Below are 20,208 nucleotides of genomic sequence, written 5' to 3' on the forward strand. Positions count from 1 at the left end.
CACACATACACAAATATACATGTCCCAATATTTTAAAGTTAAAATCCTAATGTGGGGTCACTGAGTTCTTTATGCTATTTTTCAACAATACAACTTGTTCTTTAAGAAAAAAATCCCAAACATTTATATAACCTGGTCATTTTTTATTTGTAATTCACTTTAGAGCTTTCAGATAAAACTTTCCAAAGATGCTGGTGTTCTCTTGAATGCAGTATTTAAACAAATCAATAAAATTTTTTTACTGACTCAAAACCTATTAGTGTGATTACTGTGAAAAGTAAAGAGAAATAAAAATCATGGTGGCAAATGGAAATATTTTTAGTTAAGTCTGTAATAGGCATTATGCAATGTTTACTTAGGCCTTAAGGAGATAATATATTCATACTACTTAGATTTCCTTCTGTGTTTGTACAGAAAACCAAATACGTTAAATTATCAGTATTTGGGTATCAAAATTATCTTTCTTCTATAGTCCTTTTCTAGACAAACCAAAATAGACCAGTACAATTTTCCATTCCATGTAGGGTGGAATGAGCTTGTTATGAATGAGTAGCTAGTCCTAAGAAAGCTCTCTGAATAAAAATGAGCCAATTTAATAATGGCTTAATCTTAACAAAAGTTTTCCATATTTACAAACAGCTCTTTATTTAGGTTTGCATTTCATAATGCTGTTTTTATTTCTTCTCCATGGAGTTTTCCTTTTCAAATTCGAAGCCAGTTCCATGCATTTGAACAGGAGAGTTATGTTATGGAGGCCTTGTTTTGGGAGACTTGTGCTTATTGCTATTTCACAAATTATTATCCATTAATAGTAAATCATGCACTGTTCATAATTCAAAATCAATTCTGAAACAATGGCTAAGTCTTAAGAGCATCAGTTTAAAGGGGAATCACCCCTAGTAACCGCTTTTAAAGTAGGCTGAACAAAGACCTTCTCTGCAAATTCTTAGGATCATTACCCTAAATTTTAGTTGATGTGTATAAAGTCACAATGGGAGCTTATAGAGGCAGATATTTGTTATAAGAATAAAGGGAGTTCTGTTATATATCTTGAATTTTAATACATTAAATACCTGGGTTGACTTTGTTTTATTAGGGTCAATGAGTTTAGTATTGACATTTTTACTTTAAGGAAAATGCCTTTTTAGAAAGTTGTTGATGGTTTTTATATACTTTTTATTTTGCATTTGAAAGGAAATGTTTTGGTAATTTAGGATTACAGGTCATGGTTTACCATATCTTTAAAAATTGAAATGGTTTTATTGTCTGTGATGATATGAACAGCTATTTTGAAGAAAACAAGACATCATAATAGCTAGTGCTGATTTAATATCATCTTGTTTTGAAGTCCCATCAAGCTGTTGTTCTTCTGTCTCCATTGGTTTTATCATGTTGTATCTTATTGGATTTTATTATATGTGATAGTATAAACAAAATTTTTTTATAGGCAAAGAGATAGTGTAGAAACCATTGTTCATTTTGTTTGCTGGTTCTAAATATCCTGTAATACTTTCATCCTCTTGAATGTTTTCACGGTGTCTTGATATGTTTGATGCTATAGTACACGAAGTTAAACTCAAATATTTCAAGGAAAGAGACACTATGGTAACTAATATTAAGTTGGGTTATCTTGTGGTGAAACACTATGTTGCTTAAATTGTTCTGTTCTGATCTGTATTGTTATGTTGTTATGTCCTCTTTTATCTCAATCTTCCCCCCTTTTTAAAAAAATATTTATTTTTATAATTTTTTTAATTAAGGGAAAAAATTAGCAGTATATATTATAGTAACTTTTTTGATTTCCTGTTAACTTGATTTGAAGCCCTGTATTGCTCCCACCATCTTGTTTTGACTGATTTTACTGTTTTGTTTGATAGTATCAAGTTTGAGGGTATAGGCAACTACTTTGAAGGCAATAAGATTCACTATGATGCCCATTCTGGTTTGACTATTAGCTTCTTTTGAAGTCCTGTAATGTCTCAAATGTTTAGGTTTTATTGGTTTTGTTCTGTACTGTTTTGTTCAATTTTATTATACCTGATGATTTAGGCAATTCCTTTTAAGGTAGCAGTAGGCATTATGGTAATCATTGTTGATTACCTTGTATTCTGTTTTACATCATGTACTAGGTCCATCCTTTGTTTTGTCATATTTGGTTTTATTCTCTTCCAAAAAAAAAGTAATAAGAACTGTGGGAGTAATACAACCCAAAATGAGTTATTGTTATTGTAAAAAAGAGAGGAAAAGAAAGTGCTCTAAAAGATACAACTGCAAGTGTGTGTAGGTGTGTAAGATAGATGACCATATTACTAAGTTTTTGTTGGATCATTGAACAGAACTTTTGCAGTCTCACTGTTTGAATGTCCACATTATATGCTTTAATTTTGTAACTTGAACAAATATTTCTAAGATGACAGTATGTAATCTATTAAAAAAAAAACCCTGTGAAGCAAATAGCCTGTATAAATGATTATGATAGGCCCTCATCCTTGTGAGGAGGGACCTTCACGTATTCTGAAGTGCACTTTACTTTGTGTTGGTAACTGGGATGATAGAGGTCTGTGCCTTGTCTAGGGATGGGCTTGGGATACAGTGGGCCTTCCCCCTCCTTAATAGGTAAACTGTGTGTGTGTGTGGTGTTGGGAGGGCAGTAATTTGGTACTTCTTTGGGTGGTGATACAAATGAAGTTTTGTAACTAAAAAGTTAATAAGAGGTAAGCTTTATGCGTTAGTCTACAGGTATTTTATGCCACTGTCAAGTTAGAACTTGTTAAAGCGGATCGTACCTAACATTCAAAAAAGGGAAGCAGTACACGTTTAGTCATGAAAAAGTGTAGTGCTTTGACAAAAAGAGCAGCCAGCCACCAGCCCATAACTTTGTTATTGTTCACATCATTGAAAGATGAAACTGCCTGATTTTTTTTTCTGCTGATTTTTATAGGAAGTCTCACATTTCATAAAGGCTCTAGGAGGATTTTTAGCAATAATTACTTTGATGATTCATTGTAAAGTCCTCTCAAATGCAGAGTAACTTTTTGTAATATTGCTTAGTCATTACAAATTTCAAATTTATTTTGAACATAGGACACCTATCCTCTATGTGTGTGTGTTTCTGCTGGCATGGTGCTTAAAATAGTTTTTTCTTTTTGGAGATAGGAATAATTGTGTTTCTGCTGACATTATTTTTAAGGACTTTAAGTCCATGTAGAAGTCAAAAGAACTTTTTGACTGGATTCTTCTCTATCTATAAATTGTTATGATTTTTAAAATAGACTCCTCTCTCATGTGTTTTGGGAATGTGTTTAAAGTGATAGTCATTATAACAAATGTGTCACCTTCCTACTTCAGCATGTAATTCCCAAAAGCAAAAATGTATTCACTTACCTTAACACAGACAGTAATGGTGAACGAGTACTATTTAGAAGTTTTGAAAAGTTTGCATTAAAATTTGCATTGAAAATGTGCAGTAGTATCTTTTGTGAATTCTTTCGTTGCTGTGGAATCTAGTCAGTCCTTATATACTGCTTAGTTTTAGGCTTTTAGAGCTTTCTATTCCTTAGACAGCTCCCTCTGCATTTTTGTCTTTCTCTTAAATCTTCTTGCTTTTGAAAATTTGTTTTCATCTGTATTTGCAAAGTCCATCCTGTGGAATATAGAACAAGGGGATTCTTATATGTTCCTGAGGCATTCGGAACATACTGCATTGGAGTCTGCTTACTTTAAAGCTTACTTTGGGTTTAAAGTTTAGAAGTCAAATGGGAATATGTAATTTTGCTTTTGAATATAAGCCCCATTCAGAGATAATTAGTTGAAAAGCCTGTAGGACTAAATGTACTTTTTCTTTGAGATATGGGTAGCTCATATAGCTTCTGTTTAGTTTGTCCGAGATGAAAATTCTGGTTTAATCACAGAAATTTGGACAAGATGCTCATAACCTTACTGACTTCAAAATATATTTTCAAGGAGAACAGTGAACTCAAGGAAGATATTTGTCATATTATTCCAATTAGAATTAAGTAAGGTTACTGATAAAATTTTCTCAATTTTGAAATGAACATTTTGCTGTCATTTCTCACTGTTTTGGTATTAGAAACTGAACACATATCACCAAGGCTTACCTTGACCTCCTTGTGATTTCCCTGTGGCACAATACTTCTTGTTCTTTCCACTTTTCCTTTTTTTCTGTGTTGATATGGATCTGGGACAGTGTCCTCTCTTCCAGTGTTGGAAGCATATTATTTGTGTTGTAATCTCGTTTTCTTGTATCAATGGAAATTCAGATGATTCATTTCTTCTTTAAGAAAAATGCTCGTATTGAAGGATATCCAAGTTCTTTGTAGTACAATGACTCAATTACAGAAGAAAGATAAGCAAGATCTAATTGAAGCAAAGCTCTTAGTAATGTGTCTTAAATATCTATCTTAGCCAGAATGTGCAATGAAAACTGTAATAAATTCTTCACAAAATCTTACTCTTCTATCTCTATACACAAAGTCATCCTAACTATGGCTAACATCCAGTACCTATGCATTTGTGTTGTGTATTATTACAAACCCTTTAATATTCTTTTGATGAGATTGCTAACTTTGGGTCTTATGTTAGAATTACTATATTTAATCTGACACTCAACATGATTTGTATCTATTAAGTCTGCTTTACATAAAGCACTTATGCTTGTCTGGTATGTGAACCTATTTTGTAATGGTCAGTGAAGGGGAAAGGTGGTTTGGAGTTTGAGTCTGGAGACAGGTCTGTGTCTGACTCTTGTGCTCTCAGTGATACTCCTAGACTGAGCTAATTGTCTCCAGATGTGGAAATCTTGTTTGTGAGAGGCATTGTTGGGCTTGGACAGAACTGGTCACTGGGGTAAAGGGGGCTCTAAACTGCATTTCAACTTCTCCATTTGGTGGCATTTTATTTTGGGCCAAGTTATTAGAATTCTTAAGTCTCAGTTTCTTCTCTTGAATAGTGAGCTTGGGAATGCCTACCATGCAAGATTGTAAAGCTTTAATGTGATAGTATATACATGGCAATTCCTAAAGTGTTTAGAACTTGATTGGAATTTAGGGAACAGCAGCACATTTTTCCTGTTAGAAGGCCAAGGGAGAATAAGTGAATGGAGGATTTTCATGCACAGTAAAGTTGGAATAAATAAGCAGGGGAATCTCAAGTTCAAGCCTAGCTTGGGGAACTTAGTGAGACTGTCTGAAAATAAAAAAAAGAGCTGGGGATATAGCTCAGTGTGAAAGCCTGGAGTTCAAATCCCCAATAAAATACACACACACACAGCTCCACTCAGAACTAATTAAAGTACATCAGTAATACTTTGCTTGCATTTAGAGAGCTCACAATTTCCCTCTAATGATGAACAGAATATTTATTGTAAACTTTCTGTAAAATTTTTGTTGCTACAGAGGAGGAAATTAGGACTTCTGTACTCAGGACTATGACATTGTGTGGAAGGGTATGGGAACACAAAGGAGGTGGTCTGAGCAAGCCATTACACTCAGGGTAATTCTTTACAGATCAGGTATTTCTTGTTTGAAGAAAAACAATTGCACAATTAACTGGAGTCAAAAGACAGATAAGATTAGTATATATATATAAGTTTATTGCATTAAGCTAATATTCTTAAAGACAAACCTGAAAGGAGTCAGATATAAATTTGATAAAATTTATTAATATGTACACATTCTTGTGCATTACCCTAGTTTTAAACAGAAGTTCAACAACAAAGGGACACCTTATTTTCTTCTGTGCCTCAAGATATTGAATTTGTCAGTTTGAGTTTTATTATAGGAGTAGCAAAAGTTTCTAAGCTGAGTGAGATATAGATTTCTTTTTTTTACAAAAACTGACTTACCTATGTACTGTAAGTCTTAATTTCCTTTCTATTCAGTTTCCTCTTATATTTTTCCTTTCTCTTTTATTCCTCCTTGTCTTCTAAGAGCCTTCTACCCTTACCCCCCCTCCATTTTCTCTTGATGCTCCCCAGCCCTTTCTCTTGCCTCCCCCTCCACTCCCAATAACTTAAACTAGAATAGGTGAGGCAGGGAACCAAACCCTCAGGTGACCTGGGTGTGTGAAGGACTGATGTAGCTATTTTGAGACCTAGATTGGTTCTCCTGCTCATGTGATTCTGCCCAACCAATTGATTTGTGCCTGTGCTCTGCCATTTCATGTGGAACATTTTCACTCTGAACTTTACAGTCTAGGAAGGAACTATTCTACTTGTTCTTAACGGTGTCTAATGTGACAGCTGTTACTTCTCTGTGGAATTGTTCAACTGACTTGTTCCCTATGGGAAGAGAAATGCTGACTGTGCCATTTACAAACAAGGGCTCCGCCCCACCACTTTCTTACAGTTACCAGTAACCTTGTAGTTGTGAACTCATCACATGTGATTTTGTTAGAGGGATTCTGTTCCTATTTCCTCTTTGAATCTCTCTTGTTCCTTGATTTCCAAACATTTCCCCCTCCTCCACCCTCCTGGGTTCCTCTTCGATTTGTAGAACTTGTGCAGTGTAGCCTCTGTGAGCCTCATCTTGTTCCTCACTGACACTCCTTGCTGCTGTGGGATACTTAGAATACATACAGGGTACCATGTGTATACCCTCCCTGCTTTGGAAAGCGTGAAGCTCCTTTGTGCTGAGCCTCTCTTTTTTCCTTCCAGCAGCTGCTTACTCTCTCTTCTCACTAATGGGCTTTGATAGCAGCCTTTGATTGGTGGCACAGAGAGACCATGATCAGAGTAGGTGTGGTTTGGTCCACCCCTATATGCTTCACTCCCACCTTTGCCCTGTTTCTGAAGGGCGACATGCACCAAGGGCGGATCAAACGCTTTCTTCCTGCTTCAGTTTTTTTTTTTTTTTTTTTCTCCTTTTGTTCCCCACAGGGAGCCTAACAGTGTCGGTTGCATAGGTAGGTAGTGACTGTCAGAAAGATGATAATCCTCCTAAGGTGTCTGGCCCCTGAATGAATGTAGACACCTGAATGAATGTAGGTTCATAAGGTACTGGGAGGTTCTTGTGAACTGGGCCAGGGCTTATGAAGCAACAGCACCTGGGCTGCTTGCAGTTCACTCACGGTTGTGTTGTTTTTCTGCAGTCAGAAGTGAAGTTTTACAGATTATATGAACTGTAGTGTGGTACAGGAGCTTGGTGTGGTTTCTCTTGAGAGCTTTAGAAGATCTGAGGTTATATATAAACCTCATTTAGAATGTGGTCTTAGAAACCAGAGTCTGAGTTATTTCAGACCTTCTGCTTGCTAGCTGTATGACCTGGTGGAAGTTACTTAATCTTTCTGTTTCTCAACTTCTTTATCTCCAAGATGGAGGTAATCATAGTACTGTATGGGCTTCGTGGGAATATTAAAGGAGATAATATAGTCAGAATTCATGGTACATCTGGCTGGTACATGATAAATAGTAAGGTGTGTTGATTTCATTCTTGATGCTGTCAGTCTCACCGTTGCCATTGTCACCAGCCCCCGCAGCCTGAATTCTCTCCTGTACCCACCTGGTACTGAGTGGGAGATGCCCCTTGAAGTGGGCCATGGACTTGCCAGAGGACCAAGTCCTCACCACTCCCATCATCCTACAGTTGCCTTGCTTCCTTATTGACAATTTTACCCATCTCCTGTTGCTGACCTAGTACTTGGATATTCACATCCCAGGAGGTGAGCTAGTCCTGAGGAGCATGTAGCATGGCAGTTCTTAGCCTGTGGTTTACATCTGTGGCACCAGTGCTCCCTGGAAAGCTGTGCCCAGGCCTTCCAGACCCCACTGACTCAAAACCCTGGAGGTGGCTGTAGCCTGGCCCATGTTTGTTAGCATTCCTCCATGAAGCCACTAAAGTTCATGAGTAACACGTGTTCTGTGTTTACATCACCTCCATTTGGTTTCTGTGTAAAATTCAAAATGGTAATATGTGTTCCTAGGTACTTGATGTGTAAATGCTGAATTTAGTAAAGCCTTCTAATCATGCTTTTCCTGACATAATTGATACTGCTTCCTTTAGCTTGGGCTTTTCTGCTCTGACTATTTTATTCTGTTAAGATACATGTGACTTTCTAGAAGAATTTTATTCTTTACAGTAACTTTATTGACTTCTAACTTCATTGAGCTGGGAGTTCCCCCCTCATCCCCACCCAATAGAAATTGTCCTTGTGTGACAGATTCTCCAGTCCTTTTCTTGCTGGAGAGTGTTTGGAAGACCTCATCTTGTTTAATAAAAATAATTACATTCTAGCATTTATTCACCTTAAGAGGGTTTTTTTTAAAATTGGGGATCTATCTCACAACCTTGTACTTGCTACACAGGCAATGTACTTGTGCCATTGAGTATATCCCCTCTAGTATTCATTCATTCATTTATTTTTTTGTGTATATTGCTGGGGATTGAACTCTGAGCCTTCACACTGAGTGAACTACATCATCAGCACTCTCTCACCCTACTTTTTTCCATTTTATTTGAGATTGGATCTCACTAAAATGTTAAGTTTCCCCGGCTAGGCTTGAACTTGTGGTCTTTCTGTCTCAGTCTTCCAGAGTGGTGGGATTACAGGTGTGCTTCACCATGCCCAGCATACATTTGACGGAAGTCTTCAATTCTGGAGGGTGGATGTGGTGGTACATTTCTGAAATCCCAGTGCTCAGGAGGCTGAGGCAGGAGGATCACTGGAAGTTCAAGGCCATCCTGGACTACATAGTAAGTTGTAGGTCAGCCTACACCATGTAGTGAGACCCTGTCTCAAAAAACCTAACAAAACAAAGCAAAACATCCTCCACTGTGTTAAGAACACATGAGCTATAGCAAAATTGGCATTTAAAAAAATTCTTTTCTGTGTGTCATTTGTGATTACATTGTATCATCCTACCCATAAATTCTGGAATGTAGAATTGTGACTCTAATCTTAAAGATCATCATTTTGTGAATGTGATTGGAAGCTATCGCTAACATGTCTCTTCCTTAAGGTTTTGATACATTATTTTTTTGTACAGATCAGGTACTTTGCTGTTGATTGTAATATAATGGAATAATGTATTTATATTTATGGAAGCTTTTTAATACTGAAATTTTATCTGGAAATATATACATTAGTTCTAACCACATTCAAAGGATATTGAAAATATTAGAGATAAAATATATAGGTTATACTGCTAAGCATAGATTGTTGTTAAACAAGAGTGCTTTAGATACAAATAACTTTAAATACAGTGTTTCTTTGTAACTGTGTAATATACTCAACAGAGGCAGTGTGAATTTACCAACATCTCTAATAGTAATGGTAACTCAGTTCATTAAAGAGGATGAAAATCACATATCAAAGTACTTTATAAAGGAAGATTTTAGGGACTGTCATATGCTACAGTTATTGATTTTACTTAGCCAGTATCAACAGTACATGCCTAAAGCTTTGCAACTGAAATGGATATCATCTTTGGATAATATCATCAGTGACAGTACTTCCTTTTTGCCTCTTTAGTATACAAAAATTAAACCAAATTGTTTTGTGAAATATTTATTAGTTACACAATGAGGCAGCCTTTGCCATCAAAAATATGTGTGGGTTGTTTAAGAATACATTTGTATTTCAACAAGTAATTACAAAGCAGTATGATGAGTACAATAATCGAGGCATGACAACATGCAGATGATGGTCTGATTGATTTTGAGGTGGCAGTGGGAGATGGGCCCTAACCCACAAACTAAGTTGTGGCAACTTAGGATTTCACAGAGAAATATGTTTTCTAGGTGATTAGAAAGAAGTTTACATGTGGAGTGGCCCAGGGGCAAAAGCATAGTATATTCTAACAATTGCAGTTTTATACAAGAGTATAAAGTTAAAGGAATGAAAAAGCAGTTAGTGGATGCTTCCAGCAAGGTGGCTAAGTTCTATAGGGTTTAAGGCCTTAAGACCATGGGTGGAGGGAGGCCTGGGATTTACGTTATGAAAATTGTGTTGGAGCTGAAGACACATTTACAAGGAATTGTTCTTTGTGTATTTTCTCTAAATAATACGTTAGCACCCATAATTCCAGAAAATCACATTTTCCATTAAAAACATTCTTTATAGCCCACAAAGGGATTCAAGGAAAAAATGGAAGTAAATAAGAATAAGTAGATTTTGAAAAAAACTCCTAATATGGATATTACTGCTTTGGGGTCAGCAACTGCATTTCTTATGTGTATCAAGAATAGCACATAATATTTAAAACATCTCTAAGCCTTGATTTGGGGGGAAATACTTTGGAAGATATCGAGAAAAGTGTCTTTTAAAAATGTTAACTATCATTAGGAGATGCAGCCAAGAACTGCAGTTTATTAAATGGAAATCTGATGATGATGAACTCAATGTGCATCCAAAGAGTAGTGAAGTAGTCAACCAAGTTGAAGGAGTTGGGGTATAGACACTGTGAGCCAGGGAAGTTTTGCTGAAAAACAAAGCATTCTCCTCCTCAGTTTGTATATGCTGAGAGTGTAAGTAAATGATTTAACATTGCGTGTGCTTCTTTTAGCGTACTTTTGAAGTATAGAAGAGGCTCCTTATAACCCTAAGGAGAAACTTCTTCCCCAGAATTTCAGAAGTTTTCTTGAGCCAGTTGGAATCCTCAGACTCTTCATACCTAGCATGTTTTAATCCCTGGCTCTAGCTTTCATGGGTGAACTTTGGCAGTTGGGGTTGGTTTGTTTGTTTATGTCAGAAATATTAACATTTTAGTGCTATAATGGAGGTAGCAGTGTTGAAATTATATATGAAGGACTGTGAGATGTTTAAAGAGGAGATTTTTGAGGGATGAACAGTTCTTAATCTTTCCCAAAGTATTAAATTGTATGTCCTTGAAAAGGTGACCCCTAGTGGCCATATGCTTTCTGTTTGCTGAATTCTCAATGTGGTTTATTCTGCTTATGAATAGATCTATGTGGAGTTAAGTTATACAGTCTTTACTGTACACTGGATAAAGTAAGAACGCATTTATTACAGAATTTTTTCTTTTGCTACTTAATTTTGATTTCCAAATACATGACCTTTTGAAGTCTCATTACTAGACAGAAATTAGCCCTACGCAACCCTCAGCCCAGGGTTATATTTTCTGTCTGACTGGTACAGTGTTCTTGACTTGACGTTGTGGTCTTTCTCCATTTCATACATGGCAGTCTTTCTGTGAATTTTTTACATAGGAATATGTATATTAAAGGGTCCATACAAATGTTAGTTGCTGCCAAAAAGAGAGTTGTTTCTTTAGCAATGAACAGTTGATTCTCCTGCCTGCAGTCGGTCGTGTTGTTGGTCTGACTGTGTGTGTATGGTATTCTGGCGAAGTGAAATGGAGCGAAGCACAGAAAGAAGACTGCCACCACCACAAACACTTTCCCCTTCACCCTCTTGTTCTTGCTATCCTTACTCCTGAACTTTTTATAAGAACTGTATACTTTGGCTGCAATGACCATGTAAAACAGAAGCATCAGGACAAAAACAATCCAGAAAATAAACTGGCATATATAATTGACCACCTGATGCCACCTCAACCCCAGAGGGCCCTTCAGCGATGCACACTTTTTCACAGATGATGGTGTTGCTGCTTTGTTGTTCAGGATCATGTTTGGCAGGGAGATGAGGAACATCAGGAACCAGATGAAGGTTGAGACTATTTTTGCAAACATAGGTTTTTTAATAAAATATTTTCCAAAAGGTCTGATGATCTTGAGGAATCTGTCAAAGGCTATGAGGCCCAGCAGCATGATGCCTATGTACATGGTCTCATAAAACATCACAGCAGAAAAACGACACACAAAGGCTCTGAGTTGCCAGGGTCCGAGGTGTGAGTCAGAGAGGATTTTGAAAGGAAGCATGAGTGTCATTACCAAGTCTGCCACCAAAGTGTTTTTGAGATAGACGATGAAGGTGGAGGTACTGGGGATGTGAATGAATGTCCACAGGGCCAGCGTGTTCAGCAGGATGCCAGTCAAGAAAACCAGTGTGTAAAGGACTGGGAACACCAGCTGTGTAATCCGAGTGTCTCTTGGGCACCGCTCAGACCGGTTGAATCCCTGCACCACCGTGGCATTGATTGTTTCCAGTGTCATCTATTACAAAGAAACATGTACAGAAGCAGAGAACAGATGGCCCTTCATGATTGGCAAGTGCTACTTTAAAAACAACAAGCTGTACATTTGTAGCATAGTAGCACCCTGAATTTATTCAGTAGGTCTGTTGAGAACCCACATGTTGTTTCTGGCTTGAAGTTTTAAAGCATATAATACATTTTTAGTACTTTTAAATGTATCATTATGTCAAGACTTTCATACCCTTGTGAAATCTGAATAACAGGTTCTACTTCATTCACAATTGGCATTTTTAAAATGACAGTAAAACAAAACCCCAATTAAGTGGTAAGATAGTACATGCTAAAAAAAAAAGATAATACATGTTAGAAGTAGTATGTTATACACAGTAATGCCTAATCTATGGTTTGTAGAATACTAACATTAAACCATTTTTCTTAAGCATATTCTTCCTTTTAAAGCTAGCATATTCATAAGAAAAATTGAAATTCACCTTCATTTAAGAAGTCACTCAGCTCTGCGTCTTATTCCTGCAGTTGCTAACTCGTCCTGTGAAGAGCTTCTGAAACTAATGCCCTGCGCTTTTATACTGAGTTTCCTTCCTCATTTCACTCATGTACTTTTGTAATGTGACCTAACAGAAGAGGATTTGGAGGTTTTGCAAATAAATTCTTGCATGCAGACTTCTTAACTGTTAATCTATAGTTTGAATGAATTAATTTAGTTGCAGTGATCTTTGTTTTCTCTTAATAACTTTCCCCAGTCGTATCTTCTCATTGTATATAGTCAATGATTGTTTTGAATTTTTCTAGCACTTAATAAGGCTGAAGAAATATTGTCCCTAGCTATAATCAAATAGAGATTAAGACTTGTCTCTGAAGTCATTATTATCTTTTGCATCCTTACAGACTGAGAAATTTTTGTCACAAAGGCAGCTGACTTTTTTTTTTCCGGTCTTTTTGAGGCAGGGTTTTTCATGCAGTTAAAACTGGCCTCAAACTCCCAGTGATCCTTCTGCCTCAGCCTACTGAGTGATGGGATTGCAGGCATGAGCCACCATGCCCAGCTTTTATAGACCCTTGTTTCAGTCTTTTGATCCTGGGGTTTCTGAGAGTGAGTGTGACATTTTCTAAATGGTAGGGTTCTTAGACCCAAGATTTGAAGGAAGGACCCTAAATCCACTAATCATGTGCTATTAGATTATTGACAAAAGATTTAATAGTTGTGCATCTAAGTATTATTATCTGTATAATGTGTTTGAAAATATCAACATCATACCTTGTTGAGAGGATGAATTAATGATGTAGAATTGTCATGAGCACACAGAAAGCACTAAAACTGTTTGCCACTCACAGCTCTAGTGCATGAATTACAGATTTGAATAGAGATATAAGATTTCACTTATAGAAAGCCATTGTTAGGAATATACCAAATACCTCAGAAATTTTCATGAATTGCTTGTATGCTAAAATGTTTAGAATTAGTGTGTGTTTTCTTTTATATTTCTTGAAGTGTAAAGAAAGTTGTTGACTACGAGCATGTGCTTCCCGGATAGGTGAAGGGAAAGAGGAAATTGGGAGATCTTATGGGCCATGAGGATTCACCATGGTAAATTTCGTTTCCTATTTCTTGCCACAACTGTGACCATAGATTTGGACTAGATTGGAGGGTTAAGTTCATCAGAATATTTTGGATGACTTGGCTTAGAATTCTGGGATAGAAATTTCATATTCCCTTGAATATTTTTAATTATGAGGCAACACAATGCCTAATAATTTTGGCTGATTCTATCTAATTGGTTGTACCATTTGAAAATCTTATATTGACACATATTTTGTTGATACTCAGGAATACACACTCAAGATTTCACTAATATATTGGGACATAATTTAAACATATATCTAATTGTTTGCTTCAGCAGAGGCTAACAAAGAAGCAAACCTTTTTTTCAATTTTTAGCTAGAGTTGCTTCATCTATATAGTTAGTTACAAATTTTCCCACAGCCCAAAACCAATTATGTAGGTTTGGAGTACTTCTACTTTAAACAAGGGAAATCCTGGACAGGATAATTTCTTGGTATGAAAAGTGGAAATCACATTTTGGTTGAATTTCAAAATCCCAATTTGTGAGAAACTTTGAAAAGAGGAACTGACTAACTATGTCCACTCTGGTTATGGAAGCAAATTCTTTTAAATGTGTATGTGAAAGTGTTTGACCATTGGACCTGTGAAATTTTATGCCACACTCTGAGGTTAGAGGTTGAAAATAAAGTGGTTGAAAACTATTCTGAGGAGGGAATCAAGATAACAATGAAAGGTCATCAAATTGCAACTGCCAAATGGCAACAAGTTATTTCCATGTCTCCAAGTTAGGTTAAAGGGTTCTTATTGATTTGACTAATCAATCAGTACCATGTGAATAATATCTGAAAAGATAAGGAAGTATTTACTTTGATTTGGAATAACACTTAAAACAGGAACTTGCATATTTCTAGAAGAGACTTTTAATTTCCATATACTATGTACTTTCCTCAAATTGTGTAACATTGTTTTAAAGATTCCATGCTATAGTAATCAGTAGTGATAAAAGATCTGAAATAAATTACACAATTTGAGAGTAAATACAATTTTTGTAAGCTAAAATGTTAGAAAATTTCTACTTGTAACTAGAAACAGACTATAAATTGTAAGTTATTTGAATTACTAAATATTTTAAGTTTAATGTTAAAGTATGTTTTTAAAAACCCAAATACAGACATGTGTCCAGCAGAATGTGGAAACTAATCCCCTTTCATACATGTACTGATATATATGTAGGCATATATTTACATTATTTACACATTGAATCTTTTTTTTAGGTCTATATGAGTACACATAGACATGTTTTTAAAGCAACATATTTATAATCTAATAATATATATGTCAATACCATAGTTTAATTGATACTGGGGACATTTAGTTTGTTTCCAAGTTTTCTACTAAGAATGATACTATGAAGTACATACATGCTCATATATTCTCTTGTGCATCTATCTCAACATGTTTATAGGAAAATTTCTATAAGTAGGATAGCTGCATCAAAAGTTACGTGTTAGAATGTTGAATGGTGTTTTCAAATAGATTTCCAGAAAGATGGTGCCATTTTATGTCCCACCAAGAGCAGAATTCCCTAAAACCATTATAAAGAATTTTTAAAATTAATTGGAAATTTGCAGATAAAAAAAATGTGCCATATTTTATATATCATATATATGTGTTTGAAACTTGTAAATGGGTTGTATATATTTTTATATTTTGTATATTAGTATGTTGAAAACATTTTCAGTCAATTAGAAACTTTAAAAACTGCCACATATATAAATTTATAATTTATAAGGAGAGTATATATATATGTATATATTTATATTTTTATTGGCCATTTGTATTTCTCTTGGGAACTGCTTTCTCTTGCCCTATTCAGTTTTAAAAATCAAAGTTTTTCTCAGTACTTTTTGTAATTCCATGTTTTTAGTTCCCATTGGTAATGTTCTAATCCAGTTCTAGGCGTTACCTACCAAGAGCGATCAACTCTTTCCTGTGTGCTGAGATACCTGTATCTGCAAAAAGAGGATTTTATTTCTGCAGTTTTTCTTTCTGTTTCCTCATTCGATTTCAAGGGATGACAATCTCCATTTTTGGAAGAACTAGTTAGGAAATAACTTGAATTGTGCAGGCCATATGGTCTCCATTACTACAATTCAGCTCTGTTGCTTGTAGCTGGGAAGCAGCTATAGATACAGCCTGAATGACATGATTGTGCTGCAGTGAAATCTTATTTTTGAGTGCTGAAATTTGAATTTCATGGTTCTTGAAATTTTCTTCTGGATTTTCCTCCACAAACACTTGCAAATATAAAAAAGATTCTTACGTCACAGATTGTGCAAAATAAGTGATGAGTTTTGGTTTGACCTAGCAGCCTTTGTTGCCAACCTTTGCTGTGATGTTTTCTGTAACAAAGCACTGATAGGAACTGCCTTCACCCCTACCCATAGGCTTTGAAAGCCACGGAGGCTATGTCAGGACTACATGCTGTGTTTTTATTTTTTATTATGTTTTGGTACCGGAGATTGAATTCACAACCTTGCACTTGTTAGACAGGTGCTTATAACGCTGAGCCAAATAAATCCCCAGCCCCATTCTGTCTTCTTATCTTCAGAATTTTTCACTCACCCATATCTGTACTTTTTTTTTTTAACAAAATAAAAGTCATTATGAAGTGTGGGGTTTATTATATCAAAATTATAAAGCTGGAGATAGTGACACATAGCATGTATAATTAGCACTCAATAAATACCTCTCAGGCTTTTTGTTTGTGGGATTATATGGTACCTATTGTCCTTGAGTAAAGAAATTCCAACAAAATATGACTTAGAGTTTTGATGTATAGATATATTATATAGATCTCTATATTTATATAGGATATCTGTATATCTACAAGGGAATATATATTGAGAGGCCATATCAATATGTCTTCAAAAGATATATATGATATATATCTATTATATATAAATGATAGATAATTCCAAATATGATACAGTTCTTTTTATAAAAATCTCACGTGGCATTTGTAGTTCTTTTCTGTTTCTTTGAGGAAAAATATCATCTCAGCAAATTAGTGCAGCCCAGTAAAGAAGAATTGTTCAGGTCATCTCTGTCTATTCTCACATTTGACCTCCTTGGCACCATGAAGAGGTCCCTTATACTTCACTCTGTAGTCCTAACTTGGAATAGGTGAAGAGGCTGAGTAACCTCTCGTTTGTCTCACATGCAAAGTAAGGTGTTTTGATGAATCTGGTTGATCTCTAGGTTTTCTTCCACTTCAAAAATCCTGGTATTATAGAACATGAAGATTTAGTCTTCTGATATTAGACATAAATGACAGAAATGGCCACTACTATTAGCCCAGAAGTATATAAACACCTGTGTTTGTGACACAGGTTGCTATGTCTCCACTGACATTCAGTGCTCACTTGTACACGTGGCAAAGTAGGAAATGTGGCTGCTTGAGAATATACATCATGAGGGACTTAAGTCTCTAAACTTGTACCGAAGTTTAATTCCACAGAAATTATAGCAGGTTTAGATATTATTGAAGTTCAGCATTCCTATATTATAGCAAACTCTTTTTATTCTTCTGACATATATTTAGATATTGGTATTGTGCTGCTTATGTTTGAGAATCACCTCTGGATATCATAAATAATTGGAATAAGTAATTTTTAAGTAACTTTTACTGTTACATATTTTGTTTTTATTAAAAACATCAAATATGACCCTGATGTGACCATTGTATTCATATACTGAAACGTTACATCATACACCATAAATATGTACCATGTGTCAAAGAAAATAAAAACACTAAGTATGGCTTGTGTGAAATCATACTCTGTTCTGCAACTGTGGCCAGTTTATCATTTGTATGTGAACTTATTGAGGTGACACCTCATCTTTAGAAGAGACTGCACAGTAGCATATAATAAAAGTGTTGATTGTGTTTCTTAAATGGCTTAATGTTTGATGTAGTTGTATAGGAAGACGGTAAGCCATGATATATAGTATATATTTTGAACAAAGAATGCCAACAAAGTGATACAAAGTTTAATGTACATTTTTATGATATACACACAAATGCAAATAAAATAATGCTAAATAGTCAATTTCATAGTAATTACACTGTGCAATTTTGCAGTCATACTTCATTCATTTTACTTAGTAAAGGGAAATGTTCATTAACTCAAATATCAGGTATTTCTAGAAGCTAGTTAATAAAAATTAGTGTGAATGATGGCACTGTATCCGCTGAAATTGTTAAAATATTAGTAAAACTGACTTCCCTAATTCTTTTATTATTAAGTTGTTATAAATATAATTCTTCTAGTTTTAATGATTTCATTTAATATTTCTGCTGTTTACTAGAAAGACATTCCTTAAATCCCTGTCATCTTAACGAACAATTAAAAAATTCAGTTCCATGAAATATCATTTCAATTAGTTTAAATCCCTAAAGATTCTGATAATAATTAAAAATCAGTAGTTACACTTTATCTACCATACTTAAAGTTTTATAAATCTCATAACAGGCTATGATTTGGTTAGGGAAGTAAGATGTGTATTCTTCCTAATAACCATTTTTTTTGGCAAGTGGATTGTATCAGATTGACTTTTTTTCTGTTGACATAAAAATAAAATTGTAATGAATGATGTATTTAAAAAGTTATAGTACTTATTATATGCTAACCCATTCTGAAAAAGCTATGCAAATAATGAATTCTTTGTAGTTTTTCATGCAGTGTGTTGATTTGGTATAGTTTTTTAATATGTACTTACAGATTAAATTATTGTCAAACATTTCAGGATAGCTTTTTATACTAGAAAAGTAGGTGAAAATTATTTTTGTAGTTATCTGTTGAAGTGATACTATTATGAACCAAGCTGCTTCTTAGTGTTAGCATTTTTACATAGTGCTTTCATTTGAGGGATTCTTAATACTAATAGGTTGCAGCACTGCGTTGGGTAATTTGCTTACATTGGCGTCTCTTCACTTGGGTCACTATTATCCTGCCTTTTCTTTCTGTTTTCTTGCGATGAAGATTTTTCAGAATTGTGGCACCTCAGCATGCTTATCAAGGAATTTCTAAAGGATTTGCAAAGGAAAAAATAGATGAATGGATCCAAGCATGCATTCAAAGAAGTTAACCAGAGTGTGCTTTCTTTGACATAGAACAAAGTGTTTTCTGCAGCACAGTCAAAGACATCCCGGGTCTGACTCAGAGTATAGGGTATTCGAGCAAAATGGAAAGGAACAAAACAAATAAAGAATACAGCAATGATGATAAAAACTTTGACATTTACCTTTTTCCTGGGGACTTTGCCTACTCCCCTTGTTCTTACATATGATCTGTAGAGTTCTTTTGTAATGAGTGTATAGCATACAATGATAATTAAAAAATTAATCCAAAAAATGACTTGACAGATGTAATTGACTATTTCATGCCAGACTAGCCCAAACTGTGATTTGAAGAAAGAGCATTTCTTCACAATTTTGCCTGGTGGTCTCCTGTTGGTGAGAATCATGTTAGGCAAAGAGAATAAGAACATGAAGGCCCAGATGACAACAGAGAGAATCTTAGCCCCCAAGAGATTACTGGGGTTGGTTGTTTTAAATGGCCTGGTGGTCTTCTGGTATCGGTCAATAGTTATCAGTCCTAGGAATGAAATACTGATATACATTGTGAAATAAAATATGACAGAAGTAACTTGACACACAAAGGTTCTCAGAGGTCCTGGTCCCAGTTCAGCATCACTAAGAATTTTGAATGGGAAAGTCAGAATCATGAGAAGGTCAGAAATAACTGTGTTCTTTAGAAAAATAATGAAGTTAGATTTACTGTTGATTTGAAAGAAAATCCTCATTGCCAGGCTGTTTGTGATGAGCCCGACAAAAAACAAGACAGTATAGAGCAGTGGAAAGAGGATTTGGGTGATCTTGTAGTCCCTGGCACACAGGCTGCTGTTCCCGGGTTCAGAGGTGAGGTTGCTGGTGGCCTCCATTTCCTGTTCGCTGCCTACAACAGGAGGGAGAGTGATTATTTTAGTTCCAGTAGTTCATGTTAATGCTACTGCTGAGTGTAACTTTTTCAGATGCAACTTTAACTAGAGATTTCTGGTCTTTATTGTGGCAGTTCATAGGACCTCAGAAAACAGAATCTCAAAATATTTCATCTTAGCAAATATTTTAGTGTAACAAAGCATAGTGATACCAAGTGCATTATATGATATTAGGGGTGCCCTACATTTCTTGTTTGTTGAAAATCTGCTTTTTAGGACAATTTAATCTGAACCCATCTATGTAACCCATATAAAAGCTGGAGGAGTGGGACGTGCACTGTGATTTATTCTTTCCCAGCTTCACTTGCCTTTTAAGGGTCTTAAGTTTCTACATATTTAGGGCCACTTTTCCTCCACCTCCCTTATTTCTGGCTTCCTTTACTCTCAAATGTTCTTTACTATCAAATGTTTGGAAAAGAATTGATTAATAAGGACCCATTAGAATTTAAATTTGAAATTAAAAAGTGAAAAGAAAGAAGTGTGAAATCACTCT

General features: G+C 35.3%; 3 protein-coding genes across 12 annotated transcripts in view; 1 reads left to right on the forward strand and 2 right to left on the reverse strand.

Moving 5' to 3' along the window:
• Med12l (mediator complex subunit 12L) overlaps positions 1-20,208 on the forward strand; it is a 276,541-nt gene that overhangs the window by 173,025 nt on the left and 83,308 nt on the right. The gene's annotated exons all lie outside the window — the stretch shown is intronic.
• P2ry13 (purinergic receptor P2Y13) lies at positions 9,507-14,986 on the reverse strand. The gene is made up of 2 exons (XM_003476288.5): positions 12,562-14,986; positions 9,507-12,089 (listed from the first exon to the last, which is right to left on the reverse strand). The coding sequence occupies exons 1-2, from the start codon at positions 12,565-12,567 to the stop codon at positions 11,076-11,078; spliced, it is 1,020 nt and encodes a 339-aa protein (XP_003476336.3). The 5' UTR covers positions 12,568-14,986; the 3' UTR covers positions 9,507-11,075.
• The window catches only part of P2ry12 (purinergic receptor P2Y12), a 43,805-nt gene continuing 41,280 nt past the window's right edge, over positions 17,684-20,208 (reverse strand). For both annotated transcript variants that reach the window (XM_013159703.3, XM_063249191.1), the window contains one exon: positions 17,684-19,672. In XM_013159703.3, the coding sequence (XP_013015157.1) occupies positions 18,630-19,658 (1,029 nt within the window). In that variant the 5' untranslated portion in view covers positions 19,659-19,672 and the 3' untranslated portion in view covers positions 17,684-18,629. The remainder of the gene's footprint in view (positions 19,673-20,208) is intronic.

The sequence above is a fragment of the Cavia porcellus genome, unplaced genomic scaffold (assembly GCF_034190915.1).
Source record: "Cavia porcellus strain 051 isolate PalLab524CR breed Dunkin Hartley unplaced genomic scaffold, mCavPor4.1 scaffold_5, whole genome shotgun sequence".
Taxonomy (NCBI): Eukaryota; Metazoa; Chordata; class Mammalia; order Rodentia; family Caviidae; genus Cavia; species Cavia porcellus.